The sequence below is a fragment of the Athene cunicularia genome (assembly GCF_003259725.1).
Source record: "Athene cunicularia isolate RWA chromosome 2 unlocalized genomic scaffold, athCun1 chr2_part1, whole genome shotgun sequence".
NCBI lineage: Eukaryota > Metazoa > Chordata > Aves > Strigiformes > Strigidae > Athene > Athene cunicularia.
The window spans coordinates 21,127,821-21,142,426 of record NW_020799095.1 but is presented as its reverse complement, the minus strand read 5'-3'; the positions used below and the strand labels follow the sequence as shown (position 1 = coordinate 21,142,426).

Genomic DNA, 14,606 nt, shown 5'->3' with positions numbered 1-14,606 from the left:
CAGAGAGACTTTCAGCAGAATTAAGCTGGTAAACTGTGAGCAAGAGAATACTCCCTTACAGCCAGGGCTGCAAAGATTTGCCCTAGGACAAAAACAGTCTGTAATTCTTTATGGCAAAATGGTTTTTAAGCTTGATCTGATTTCCTTTCTTCTTCATATTGGATGCCTCTCCATACTTGGAGTTCCCATATTGGTTTAGCTCCTACTACTGCTGTCCTTTCATCTGAATTTGGTTTCCCAATCAGTCATCCTAGAAATACAGTCCCTTGGGATCTTGTGTAGTCTTTGATGGTAAAATTGAATGCCTTCAAGTCTTCTCAAGTGACCCAGATAGCAGTACAAAGATGAGATGGTTTCCAGAAGGAGAGACATTGTTTTTCTTGTTCTTTTGATGTAAAAATTGATTATATCTCTTTGAGTCATAACAGAGTATCCATTGAGATTTATTGTCCAGTACTGCAGGGCAGATTAACAAACACTTTTTTGGAAGATCTGAACATTGGAAAAAGAGAAACATAGCTGGCTTTGTACAAATACTGTTCACTGAATGCGTAGTCCTGAGCATCTCACTGACCCAAGCCATCAGCTCTGTATGTAATCCCACTAAATTATGTAAAACGTCTTGTCTCTGTCATAGGCATCTTTCTAGCTACATCCACTGTATGAAAACAGAAGACAAATTTGTATGGGGTATTTACTATTTGCACTTACCTGTAAGATTTTAACAGTAGAAATAGAAATTTAGACTTTGCTAGCTGCTGCTTTACATTTCAGTGTTCAAAAAGGAACAGCATTTGTTTCACATCCTTCCTCTATGATAGGTAGAAACAGATCTTGGATTCCTCTCTTTGGGCTGTCAGCTGACCCAATGTGTGAGCCAACTCCAGAAATCAGGTCAGCGCTGTTAGAGTGACCCAGAGCCTAGTTCCTCTTCCCTCCTGTGTGTCAACATGGAGTTGTCTTGCCCTGGTGGCATGAGTCAGGATACGTATAAATACATACTTGACATGCGAGGTGGTGGGATTTATTCTTGTATGGCTGCACCTGATGCATAACTTTCACAAGGCACAGTTCCCAAAGCTTTGACATCTGGGTACCAGTCTCGAATTCATCGGATTTATTTTATTAAGCTGTATATGAGGGACCCCTGAAAAGATGTGTCAAGGCACAGAATACTGACCTAGTTTACCATTCTTAACAAGCCATACTGAATGGGTGGCTTCCTAATGGAGGTGCTGAGCAGCCATGAACCTGTAAATGCTACATGTGCCATCCACATGGCAGGACTACCAGGAGCTGAACTCAGGAGGAGACAGGGCAAGCTGTTAAACCCTGAATCTTAACAGGATAAGCTCTTCATTGTCCCAGTAACCTCATTATGACACCGGAGGCTTAGCCCATAGGCCACCTCCAGTGCAGGGAAGAGACATTCCCTGTGGGTGGGGAGAATCTTCCAGACAATGTGCACTGCAGGCAAGGCTGTGGTGTGAGCTTCATGACACCGCAGCTGCAACCTGCTGCTACCTAACCCAAGGCAAAAGGAAAATAATGCCTCTTGGCTCAGCCAGCAATGAGAAGCAGCTAATTTTATGGTTCCTTAAGCAGTTGGACACTTTTGAAACTTACAATTTTAAGTCTGTACCAGTTTAGGAGTGAGAGAGGAATATGAAGAGAGTCGGTCAGATGTGGCAAAATGAAGATATCTTCTAAACGGAAAATATAGGATTTTTATTACTAATTACTCGATGCTTATAGATAGCAGCAATTCACAAACCTGTGGATGGGAGGGGGTTCTGCTGAGGCTGTTAAATAAATGATCTGCAATGTACATTGCCCTGCCTCCTTGTAACTTGCATAGATGCCCACAGGATGCTTCAAGGGTCAAAAGCGGAGAAAGAGGGAGTCTTGCTACCCAAAGCCTGCACAAATTTTGTAGTGCTTCTACCAAAACAGTAACGTTTTTTCTAAAGATGTGGCTATACTTCTCATAAGTGGAAAAACCCAACCTCTGGTGTTAGCTACATCTAGTAATTTCTCATACTTACTTTGTAGGGAGTTTCTTCCAAGCAATAATACTGTCTGCCAGCCTAGCTGCTCTTGTTGCAGTACGATTTTTTTCTCTCCCTTTCTTCAAATTAATAGTTGATAATTATTTTGCAAAAGGCACTCTGAACCAACCTTTCAAATTTCAGTTGTTTTTCATACATTTTAATAGTTTTTTCCATGGATCATGTTGATTAAAATCCTCATCATTTAGCCTCTCGTAGAGAAGTCCTGAAGTGGAGGTACTTTGGAAGGTATCCATCAGTGCTGCTGGTGATGGGTCGTTTGTTACCTGACCACATCCATTGGCAGCCCTGGTCACACATACCAGAACTCTGTGATATCAGGCCATTGCAAATCCAGCTGAAAAATGCCAGAGTGTTACTGAAAATGTTGAAGAAGGGCTGAGCTGATCAGTGCAAGAACAGTTTAAATAGTAAGCTTTATGTATATTTGGCCAGGGGCTCTGAAGATCAAGGCTACAGCTCTGAAAAATGCTCTTAATATTACCATAAATTTAAGATTGCAGTCTTAGCTGGTCTCATCACAGGCTAACAGGAAAAGAAATTAGAGAGATATATATGTAAATACTGTAGTTTTTAAGGAAAGAATGAACAGGGTATTGTCCTTTAATGTAATTTTCAATATTAAGATCTGAAATAAGAGGGGGAAAAATTGCATAACAAAAAAATGGTTTGTTTTATCTTTTATTATATTAATAAACTCTGGGGGGAAAAAATTAAATGTGCATCTACTGTCTTGTCAGAATAACATTAGCAGTTAATACTGTGCTTTAAGTTTCTGTTTATCAAAGTAAAGGTTGTCATGACACTCTGATGGTGATAATGAGAAAAAATAATGACACTTGGTCACAGTTAGTTTAATTTAATCCAATTTCCAGGGACTTCTGAAACCCCAATGAAATTAAAGACTTTTATTTTTATGAACTTCATCCTTGGATGTCTTGCATTATGAACATCAATGCAGCATCACTTCTGGATCAGCAGCATGTGCAACTTTGTGAAATGGACAAACAGCAGTACTTCAAGGCATGGACTTTATAAATTGGTTTTACAGAATTCAGTATCTATAAGTGGTACAGATTTTTTAGCTCACAGCATGCAGCAAGTGCATCTTACAAAAGCTCATGGATATTTATGTATATGCATTTATGTGTTTAAGTAAATGCAGATGGCAAGTAAATAAGTTTTCAGTGAAACAGATTTTCAGGGATGAAATTCATGATGCATACATTAAAAAATTTCAGTTGTTTATTTTTATTTTCAGTATACTGACATGCATTTTATTTTTTACTCTCTTCTTTTCAGCAATACGCCCCACTGCTTGCTGTGTTCAGCACTCAAGGCCAGTCAGAGCTGATTCTTCTCCAGAAGGTGCAGGAGTACTGTTATGACAACATCCACTTCATGAAAGCCTTTCAGAAGATAGTGGTACTCTTTTATAAAGGTAAAAGTCTATGTCCAATGTTGTATACTGGGAGTGTATTCTCTATGCCAACCACTCCCCTACAATGTAATAGCTTACAGACATTTTCTGGGTATTGCATATGAGAAGGTTGTGTTGGAGCTGAACTCTGAAATACATTGTGCTTTGATAGTTCGAAGGAGGAGGAAAAGCCGAAACAAGCCCTTCTCTCTCGGTTGTGTTTATCCTGTAGTCAGGAAGTGTGAGCAGAATCCAAGCATCAGCCACAGTCTGTTCAAGTGCAGTTTAGTCCTTGTATAAAACCAGTTCTAGGAAGACATTTCTATAAATTTCTGGCAGCTTTAAGAAGTAGATTAAAGCTTGAATTTAAGAAACCTTGAAATTGCAGACCCTCTCGGCAGGAAGATTTTTCAGGTTTGTGGGGTTTTTTTTGTACTCCCTACCTGCCAGAAAGAGCTTTCCTTATTCTTCTTTTCCTTTCCCTTCCAGTTTCTTGCAGGTGCCATAGTTTGAAGGATTTAAATTTTATTGTGAAGTTGATTTCTTTGAAAGTTTATTCTGATCAGGTTGTCATAGAGACTAATGGTCTTGCACTGCATGTGATGGGTGGCTGCCAAACAGTTTGTTCTGACATTCTTGCTATAAGTAGTTGAAGGAGAAAAATCAGGAGTAGAAACCCAATATTGATCTTTGTTCACCCTGATGTCCAGGTACATGTTCAAGGCAAATGAGTTCAGACTGTTAAAATAATTTCATGGCTTCAGAGGCAGAAGTGAATCATGTGGATTTATTTCTATCCTTGTGTCAGTATAGCATGGCCTCAGTGATCATATGAAAAAACAATATACACCTTGTCCCTCTGCCCTCAAATGCTACAATTTGTAAACACTATTAATGACTGAGGATAAAGTTGAAGCTGCAGCCTGTAGCAATCACTTTATTCCATTTTCTTTGGAAAAAAACTTCAGACATGGAGAATGGATACTGTAACTGCAGTGCACTCAGACCATAAGTGATGGTTAAACCAGAAACAGTCTTGTGTAGGATTCCCTCATTACTGTGTTAGTATTCAAGGACAACACTGACATTACAAAGTATTCTCAAAAGAGAAAACAAGTCACTAAATTGTACATTAAACTTAACGGGCTCCAAGAACCCAGTTCCCATCTACTCCATTCACCCTGTGTGCTCCTGTTCTGACTTTGGAGAAGTACTTGGGCAGGCTTGTTAGGAAGGGTGAAAAGACTTTAGTCTCAGCACTACAGGTGCCAAAATGTTGTTTAGGATTCACATGATGTCTAGAAGAGTGTTTGGAGCTAGTGTACGGCCTGTTGGTGGAAGCTGTGAGTTCAGTGTGTCCAGCATGTCCAGTACTTGCTGTGCCTGTATTCCTGCCTGGAATAGCTGGGGCAGGCGTGCCAGTGCACCTGCCTCTTTGCCATTTGATGCAGTCATGCAGTGGCACAGCTGCCAGCCCTTCCTGGCTCAGTTTAGGCTGAAGCTGAATCTGCCCTGTTTGCCTACTGGCAACTGCTCACCTGACTTTACAGCCACTAGCCATAGGGCCCTTCTCAGTGCTGGACACAATAAGGGAGTCATCAGCTCTGTCTATTTAGGGCAGCTTTGGAGTTAAACAGTGTCCATTAGGTGAGGACTGCTGCTGCATTAACCAGGGAAGATTCTTGGAGCACTAGTCCTTCAATTCCTGATTATCCCATGTGTTGTTATCTAGCTTTAATGGCTTATGGCTTTGGCTTGTCCAGAGTCATGCTGCTTGCCTCTACTTAGTTTCAGTGCTGGTAGGTCTCACCCTCTCCTTCTCCTCAATTCACACCTATCCACTAGAAACAAGCCATCAAGTCTTTTTAGAGACATACACTTTATTGTAATTTACTGATGATGGCCTATCTTCTGTTTCCTAAAACAAAACAGCCCCCAAAAGCTAGTACTGGCTATGTTGGTGGTGAGGGAAAAACAGACACCTGTGTTCCCCTTTCTGGTTTGCTTCAGGTGTAATCTGTACAGGATCTAGAGAGGTTTCAGGGTATGAAACTTCTAGTGACAAATAAAGACATCTGAAGTGTCTGTGGATGGGCAGACAGAAGTGCAGCTATCTACCAGTATGAATATGGACAGTTTATTGCTTATCACTCATGAGGGAGTGCTTCCTGAGCATAGTCATCAGTGATCATAGGCACCAAGCACCAATCATAGTTTGACAAATACTCTCATCAGCATGTCCAGCATCTTTTATTTAAACCTTTCCCGTGTTTCCATCATAAAATAGCCCTTGCATTACTTTTCTGGTAATTACCTGGAAATACTTAAACATACTAACAGAAACAGTGGGGCTCGTTAGCACCTAGAAGGCCTTGAAAGCGTGTGTTGTTTCGGGTTTTTTATTCTGTCTCTTAAATGAGGAGGAATTTCCACTTTTCTCGCAAGGAAAGCTCAAGCCTTGTTTTTCCTTATGTGGTAGCAGCTTCTTAACAGCTTGTAGGTATAATCTGCAAAAGAAGTTCTGTAGTCAGTTAAAGTTTGTTGACATTATTATTACATTGTTGTGTACTTGGTACACTATAGGGAAAAATAAACTGTCCAGTACTGTACTGATCCCTGGCTATGATGTTGCTTCTCTGGTTATCACTTAAAGCCAGTGCAATTGTAAATCTGCCAGCTGCATTGTGACCAATAATCTAACAGCCAGTTGGAGAATAAAAATTACTGAATTCTCGTGAGTGACATCTAATAATTTTGCCAGCCTCCTTGATAGTTATGCTTGCATTGTAAAATATATGTTATTTTTAGTCTGTTCCATGTTGGAGTGTGTCCCTTAACTGTGGATAGAATAAGTATTGTTATTGAATTACATGCTATATATCATATTCATTTGCAGAATCTCCTCTTTTAGCTTGCATCCAACCTGAAAATTTCAAATGTGAAATCTTGACACTATTGAATTTAATAACCATTCCTTTCATGAGGATCCTTTGACCCTTTGAACAGCAAACATCCTTAGCAGGCACAAAGCCTCTGTGTACTTCTGCATTAGAATTCAAAGCAACGTTTACAAAATACCAAAAAGAATCACAAGTACATGTGAAATAGCAGCATAATTAGGCCTCAGAGATACTTTTCTACAGTACGGAGGTGTTCTAACCAAACGATGCAGACTGTCTTCTCAAATGCTGCAGAAATCCTCCACTTTATAAGAATAGAATCTTCAAGTTCCACTCAATACACAAGTTTTGGTTTTTGATGGAACACAATTGTCTTTATCTTCATTATTCAAGTACTTTATTTTGGTACTGGATGCAAAACTTTCCCAGAAAAAAAAAAAAAGCCATTAAGACTATAACTCTACTGTGGGTGACATTCCTTGCATTGAAAGAGCCCTTGCCTTAAGGCTCTGTCCTCCCAACTGAGTTAGCTGCAATAGAGTTGAATTTTGCAGATTGATTGACTGTGGTGGCAGCTGACAGATTGTGCTTTTCCCTTTACTGCCGATGGCTATGCAGTTTGAGTTGAAAGCAGAAATTCATTTGAACTGGGTGATTTAGTACAAAGCTGAGACCTGAACTTCAAGTAACTTTTCCAGTTAACCCTGCAGTAAAGACACTGGGGTCTTTGGTGTCTCTGCTCTCCAGCTTCAGCGTTTCACGAGGGACATCCCTGGAGGCTCTGGCCGTGGGAGGTTTGAGTGGCAGTTGGCTGCACCTGCAGGAAACCCAGCTTTCTGGGGCTGGCATCACCTGGGACTGCAGTGCAAATGATGTGCACACACTCACAAATCACAGTGTTCAGCTTCATATGTTAAAATATATCTATAATCAACTTTAATGACGAATAACTCTCTCTCTCTCTCTCTCTATATATATATATATACACACAAAATAAATCATTCCCTTCCTGCTCCTGTTCCCCCCCCCGCCCAGTGTTCCCATTGCATACCTAGAGGTATCATTAGCTACACCCTGTCCTGCATGATTGTTTAATTGAGCATCTCTGTGCTGACAGGATAATGTCATCTCTTATGAGCACTGGAGGCATGAATGTATTACAAATAATATTGCTCAGAAGTGAAAGGAGTTGCAGTTGTCCTCTTTTTTGTAGTTGAATGCATTTTTTTTCTCATCTGTTAGTGTAGGAGGCTTATTGCTATGGAGTTATATACAGCCAAATTTTTCATCCCCCTAACCTGAGAATGTTTTAATCTTCAAGGCACACAGTGAGATTGCACACTGCTATTATCAGGTTTGGAGTTTTGGAGCAGGAGGGAGAAGTTTCCCTGTCCTCTTTGGCAAGAAACCCATTGAGCTTACAGTCTGCAAATCCAAAAATTAAACTTAAATCCTATTACTGTTAGACTGAGATATGTGTCTACCTCACAGTGCTTCCTTGTACAGTATCATAATATGGACTGTAATGCAGCAACAGGCTTCTGCAGCTTTTTCTGTGCAACAGCTTTGTGTTTATAAATGTTTACAATGCCCAAGAGCCCCAGAAGGGGGTTGCTCAATTTTTTTTTTTTTTTTTTATGTTGTTGTTTTTTTTTCTGAAATTATTCTGATTTTCTTTGCCTGTCCCTAAGGATTATAACACATGTCACACCCTGAGTAATTCTGCAGGTGTGGTTGTGTGAAATTCAGGACTCTGTGGTGAACGTAAGCTTTTTACATTCAAGGATTAAACTTCGGTTTCATGAGAGTCCATGTGAAATATTTTCGTGCTTGTTAATTGAAAATCCTGATGTTAGATGCTGTAATGCCTTTGAGCTGCTGCTAACGTCTACTGGCAAGTACTTTATGCAGCCTGTTTGAAACCTCTTCCTTAGCTTCAGCGTTTCTGTTGCACAGGAGAAAAGTTCGTTGTGGTGGGTTGTGATTTCAGGAGGATACAGCTTTATGTGCCACTTATACGGTTCACGAAGCACAACTTCATATGTACTGAAAAAAGCACAGAGAGCCAGTGCAGTTCTGTTTTCCCTGTGTTTGCAGCTTACTGTCAGTTGCAGCAAACTGCAGAACAGGTTTTTATTTTCAAAAAGTGCCTTAGAGACAAGGTAACTTCCAGTCACGCATACTCACTAAATTCCAGATTTTCAGGAAGACTTCATATTCAATTACTGTTGGATGTCTTGGGATAGTTTTGATTAAGTTCCAGCATATCCCTTGTTGCTTCCATCTGTTTGTTATTCAACAGCATATGTGAAATGTGTCTACTCTGTCTCATTTGATCAGATGCTTTAGGATTTTGGTGTAATTAACTTCAGTTTGTCTTCTTCCTTTCCCTGCCACCTCTGCTATAACCTTTAGGCTGAAGAAGGTGATGGTCAGGACTGGTGCTTCAGCAAGCAAATACCCAATGGGTGGAATGGCACCAAGGAGCTCAAGGAACCAGTGAAGAGCTCAAAATGTGTTGATTTTGCAGAGCAAGGGAGGGAAGTTTCTTCAAAAACAAAAAGAATGGAAATTTTAGTGAGATGTAGAAAGCTGTCTTTAGTCTTTTCATAGTACGGGGGGGGGGGGGAGGGGGTGTTGGCATTTCTTTGTTGTGTGTGTTCTTGCCTCTTGCATTACATAACTGCCAAAATGCCATTGTGGATCCCAGATTTTGCCTCCACAGCCATCAATTACTGAGATACTTGGTTTGGCTGGATCACAGGAGCTTTGTTCCTGGGGCTGGAGGTCTGTTACTAGGCCTAAATTTGCATCTGTTGGAAACAATGTGTCCTTCCTGTTTATTAGAATTTCTTTATTCTGAATTGTACTCAGCTTCACATTCCACTGATAGCTATTTTGTTCTTGATGCTTGACATAAAAATGTTAGCTGTGCTGTCCATCTTGAGCCAGTCCCTTAAAATGTGTGGTCTGAATAGTGACCTTAAAACTTACTAGCTAAAACCAATATAAAGCTTTCAGGAAAAAATAGTTGCAGAAAATCCCTACCAGCTGTCTTTTAACTATTTAGTCAGGAGGTGTCTATCACTATAGATTTCTAGAACCATGAACAGTTCTGTGATCCAACATCAAGAAAAAGCATGGTATTTCTTGCTGTGGCAACTCAGAATCACAGAATACCAGCTTGGAAAGGACCTCAAGGATCATCTGATCCAACCTTTCTTGCCAAAAGCATGGTCTAAACAAGATGGCCCTGCACTGTGTCCAGCTGTCTCGTAAGTGTCCAGTGTTGGGGAATCCACCACTTCCCTGGGAAAATTATTCCAGTGGCCGATTGTTCTCATGGTGAACAATTTCCCTCTTGTTTCCAATCAGAATCTCCTCAGGAGTAACTTGTACCCATTACTCCTTGTGAAAAGGGAGTCTCCATCTTCTTTGTAGCCACCCTTTAAATACTGGAGCATGGTGATGAGGTCTCCCATAAGCCTTCTCTTCTCAAGGCTGAACAAACCCAGTTCTCTCAGCCTTTCCTCATGGGGACAGACTTCCCAGTCCTTTGATCATCTTTGTGGCCCTTTTTAGTATAGCAGGGATCAGATCTGAACACAGTATTCCAGGTGTGGCCTGGCAAGCACTGAATAGAGTGGGATGACTTACTTATCTCTGCTGGTGATGCCCTTGTTGATGCAGCCCAACTTCCTCTTGGCTTTCTTTGTCACAGCATCACACTTCTCTCTCACATTGAGCTCACTGTCCACCAGGATTCCCAGGTCCCTTACCACAGAGCTGCTCCACAGACAGGTAGATCCCAGCCTGTGCTGTGCTCCTGGATTGTTTTCCCAGGTGCAAGACCTTACACTTGTCCTTGTTGAACTTCATAAGGTTCTTGTTGGCCAACTTATAAGATGTGCAGACTGATTTTTTTTTTTTTTTTTTTAATCCAACTATCTTACATGGTGAATTTAAAGCAGATGAATAGAAACACTACAGAAGCACAGTATTTGGTACTTTTTAAAAGTCTAATAGATTACACATTTTATTGCATCTGGAATCTCTTATATGCATCAGATATTCTGTAGTTGTAGCTTAATACAGTTCATGCAAAGCTTGTTCTACTGCGGTCATATTAACTTATTTTATGCTGCCTTTAAAAATATTTTTCTCATGTTCAAAATCTTCTAACCTCTAAAAAATACATAGATTTTTTACAAACACTGATCTGTATTTCAGCTGATGTTCTGAGTGAAGAAGCTATCCTCAAGTGGTATAAAGAAGCACATGTTGCTAAAGGCAAAAGTGTTTTTCTTGATCAGATGAAGAAATTTGTGGAGTGGCTGCAAAACGCTGAAGAAGGTATGGGTTCATTTAAAGAACTGTAGTAGTCTTTTTGCAAATCAGTTTCTTTTTTCAGATTTTAGTTGTACCAAGCATATGAAGTATGCAGACTTAGAATAAAAAACAGCAGACATGACTGCTCCAAATTGTTTCCAGCCATGCCCAAGCCTAACAACACTTGCTGCTTTTTAATGTTTGTGGTGTCCTTATGAAGTCCTTAAGTCATCGGGTACTACTTGTCTGTAGATAAATTCTTTAAGCTTCTGCAGGGAGGAACTGCACTGATGACAGCATGAAGTACCTTGGTGTTAGCATGCCCAACCTAACAGTTTTCTGTATCAGTGCCTTTTCTGCTATTATCATCTCTACTGGTGACATGAGCATAGCATAAGCCTGCCTGTGCTACTTCAGGCTGAAATTGCTTTTAGCTGAGTGATCAGGCTAAGATATGTGGTCTGTATTTACTGCTTTAAAACAGTTACTGAGGAGGAGAACTAGTTTTAGTCCCTAACTTTTTTTTTTTTTCCCCTCATGTTCTGCATAGGAAATTACTTTGGTTTGTACTGAATAAATAAGTTACCTTTTTTTTGTCTTGAAAAGGAATTCCAGATCAGTTGGAAAGATCAATCCACGTGTAATAGATAAGGATACAATTATTAGCATTCATTTGCATCCATTTAATTTAATTGATTTTAGAAATTTGAAGGGAATATGTAGTAATGCCAAGGAGCAGATAAGACTGCAGCAATTCACATGTGCAGGTAGCAGTATAAAAATGGTAGCTTCTTTCCCACTTGAGACTTTGGACTAGTGATCTTGGTCTAATTAAGCATTTTCCCCTTTTACTCTTCTGCTTGTATGCCTTTATGTTGCTCTTTATTTTTATTCTTTCCTGCATGTCCCCTCTGCCAGATGTTCTTAATTACAAAGTCCACTACAAATGGAAATAAAATGTGGGTGTAAGAACATGCTGACCATGTTTGCTCTGAGAATTCTGATCTATTGTGTAATATTTGTTGGCAGCAAGCCCTTTCCTGTCAGGTGAACACAGAGAGAAATATAATATGATGCAAAGTAGCTTTAGGTGACAAAAACTGTTGTCACCTAAAATTCCAGTTTCTAAATTACTTCTTCTCCTGCTTCCACTTTGAAATTACTTTTATCTCATACTATACAGATAATAAAAAATGTTTGTACGGATTTCATACCTGCTGTATGGTAACACCATATATGCCTTCCTAGAGAGTCTGGATTATGATGATTGATAATTGCAGAGCAGATAATTTACAGGGTGCTTCGTGAATTATAGCAGTACAGCCTACTCGTAGAGATTAGAGGAGTGAGCAAATAATGCTGTTCCTTTATTCAACTCAGATAAAACATTGCCTGGCTCTGCAGACTGAGACCAGCATAATTCATAGTGATCTGGTTAAAATTCTAGCAACAGATCTGTAAATTAAGAGCTCCAGTGTGGACAGTAGCAGAGTAGATCTCGGTCTTCTGAAGCTGGGCTTTTCTGTCTGGCTTACTCTGTTTAATCTGCCAACCTTTCCTAGGAAGTACTAGGTATGATGAAAATTTTCATTTGAAATTTGGAAGGGTATCTTGTTATTTTTATAGAACTACTCACATCGTTGTCCTTGTGCAACCTTACATGAAGTGTTTTACTTTCTTCTCTTTTAGAGTCGGAGTCTGAAGGGGAGGAGAACTGAGACGGTTCAATAAAGCACAGTCTCAATCTAGGTTAATGCCAAATGCGCTTGGGAATGTTGTCCTGTTCAAGCAAAGAGGCTTTACTTCAGTGTCATACAGAAAACTATAGGCTAGGCTTTCCTTTTGTTTAGAAGAATAAAGGTTTTTAATGGAGCCCTGAGGCATTAGATGCTTTACTTGGGACTCTACCTCTGGCTCATTGTACACTAACTTAGGCAAAGACATTCAGCAAGGAGCCATATAGAAAAAATGAAATGAAATACTTATGGACTCCTTTTTATTAACGGTCTTTTTCAGGTACTATGGTATATGAACACTCCAATTTCTGTTTATAGAACTGTTTGGTCTGTGTTTGTAGCTCAATATTGGCTTGTGTATGTGATTTGACACCACCACATTTTTTTGAATAAATGGCTTTTATATCTTAGTTTTGTGGTGTTAGCATGTATATTTTCTAAATTTGCCAAAGTTTTTATGACTCTTCAAGTGAAAATTATACAAGGATGTCGAGAGACTGTTTTCAAACTTATAAATCACAAAAACAGCATCCATAGTTAATTGGGATCACTGTCTAATCTTTATTCCCATATTTCCATTTAACTTTGAACAGATTAACCAGATTCCATAGCATATGTTGATTCATTCAATTTATTAATTCAAAGAAAATGTACAGGAACAAATCTGCGGAGTCCAAATTTTGCATGTACAAAATTAATGCAAATGATAAGTAGAATAATATGCTATTCTTAGTTCAGACTATACTCAATTATTGGTGATGGCTAAATTTTGCAAAAACAATCTCGTTTTAGAATCATTAGCTTCAAAACATGCACAATGAGAAGTCATTAGATGTGGAATCTGAAATTTATTTACACCAGCATGATGTTACAATTAGATATTTGACTGAAATACATAAATTAATATATAAACTTCTCAAGACCCATCCTACTTTCTTTAATATTCCCCTTGTACCTTGATGTGATGCTATTTACAATTCCAGTGCCTGGGACCTGGTTAGGATGTTTCATAAATAGAGCCAACGTGCAAGTTTGTACATGCATGCAAGTCTCAAAACCCAAGCCCAGAGCTAGAGGTTTGATGTGGGAATATCTCAGCAAACACTTGGGATCAGAGTTCCTAGAAGCCTGTGTTGTACCTCATGGATGTAAACTCAACAGCAAAGGTCCAGTGTAGCACCATCTCCTGACTTGCACTTTTTTTTTCACACAGCAGTTGATTAGGTAACAGTTGCTGCCATTTTATTTCTCACAAGTCCAGTTACTTTGGAAGTAGTCTTCCCCTGTCCTACTCCCCCCTCTGCCATCCCTGCCTCTGACCATGCTGGTGGCCCAGAATGACTAGGACAGCAAATCAGCTTCAGTTCATCCTCTCTTTAGGAATATATTACTTAAAACACTCTGCATCCTTCCCTTTAAACATAGAGCTAAATCTACATGAAATAGAAATGATTGGATTAGTAAGGTTTAGAAGAGACAGGCTTGTATTCTTACAGAGAAAAGCATGAAGGAGCATAGTTAATGAAGTGGCATATTTTGTCATTAGAAACCAATAAGCTAACAGATAGTATGGATTTTTCTGTGGAAAAGTCAATGCTTCACACAAACCACATCATATGGTTCTAAATGTCTTCTCTCGATATGTATCTAGCTTTACTGGAAACAGCAAATAGCAAGTGGAAATCCAGTGCTGTTGGATGCCAGCTTTCCATCTAGAACAGCATTTATTTTTGCAGCAGGTATTGATCTTTGGAAGGGTAAATATGTCATGTGGCTATTTCCAGTAACTTGGAGGAGATAGTAAGGTAATCATACTATAAAGCAGAATTGATGTATTAGCTGTATGCTTTCTATTTCAGGCTTTGTTATTACATAAAATAAATTTGCCAGGCACTACTGACCTGGGATTTTCTCCTCACAAACTCTGCAGCTGTGAAGTAGTATTGAATCGTTATTGATATGGAGCCACTATTGCTAAAAACATTTCAAATTCAAAATTGCAGTTTTCTAAGGTACTAATGAATATTCAGTTGGGTGTACATAAAACTACTTCTCTGTATAATCTAAAACTCGGACTGATTTCAAAGGTGCCGATCTAGAATAACGTGCAGAGGACCCCACAGAACATACCTGCGGTGAGACTGCCAGGGAG

The 14,606-nt window shown here is 39.4% G+C and overlaps 1 protein-coding gene across 2 annotated transcripts in view; it reads left to right on the top strand.

Annotated features, from left to right (window-relative positions):
* The window catches only part of BZW2 (basic leucine zipper and W2 domains 2), a 40,942-nt gene extending 28,078 nt beyond the window's left edge, over positions 1-12,864 (top strand). For both annotated transcript variants that reach the window (XM_026842278.1, XM_026842277.1), the window contains exons 10-12: positions 3,372-3,510; positions 10,620-10,742; positions 12,408-12,864. In XM_026842278.1, coding sequence (XP_026698079.1) covers positions 3,372-3,510; positions 10,620-10,742; positions 12,408-12,436 — 291 coding nt within the window. In that variant the 3' untranslated portion in view covers positions 12,437-12,864. The remainder of the gene's footprint in view (positions 1-3,371; positions 3,511-10,619; positions 10,743-12,407) is intronic.
* The last annotated feature ends 1,742 nt before the right edge of the window (positions 12,865-14,606 follow it).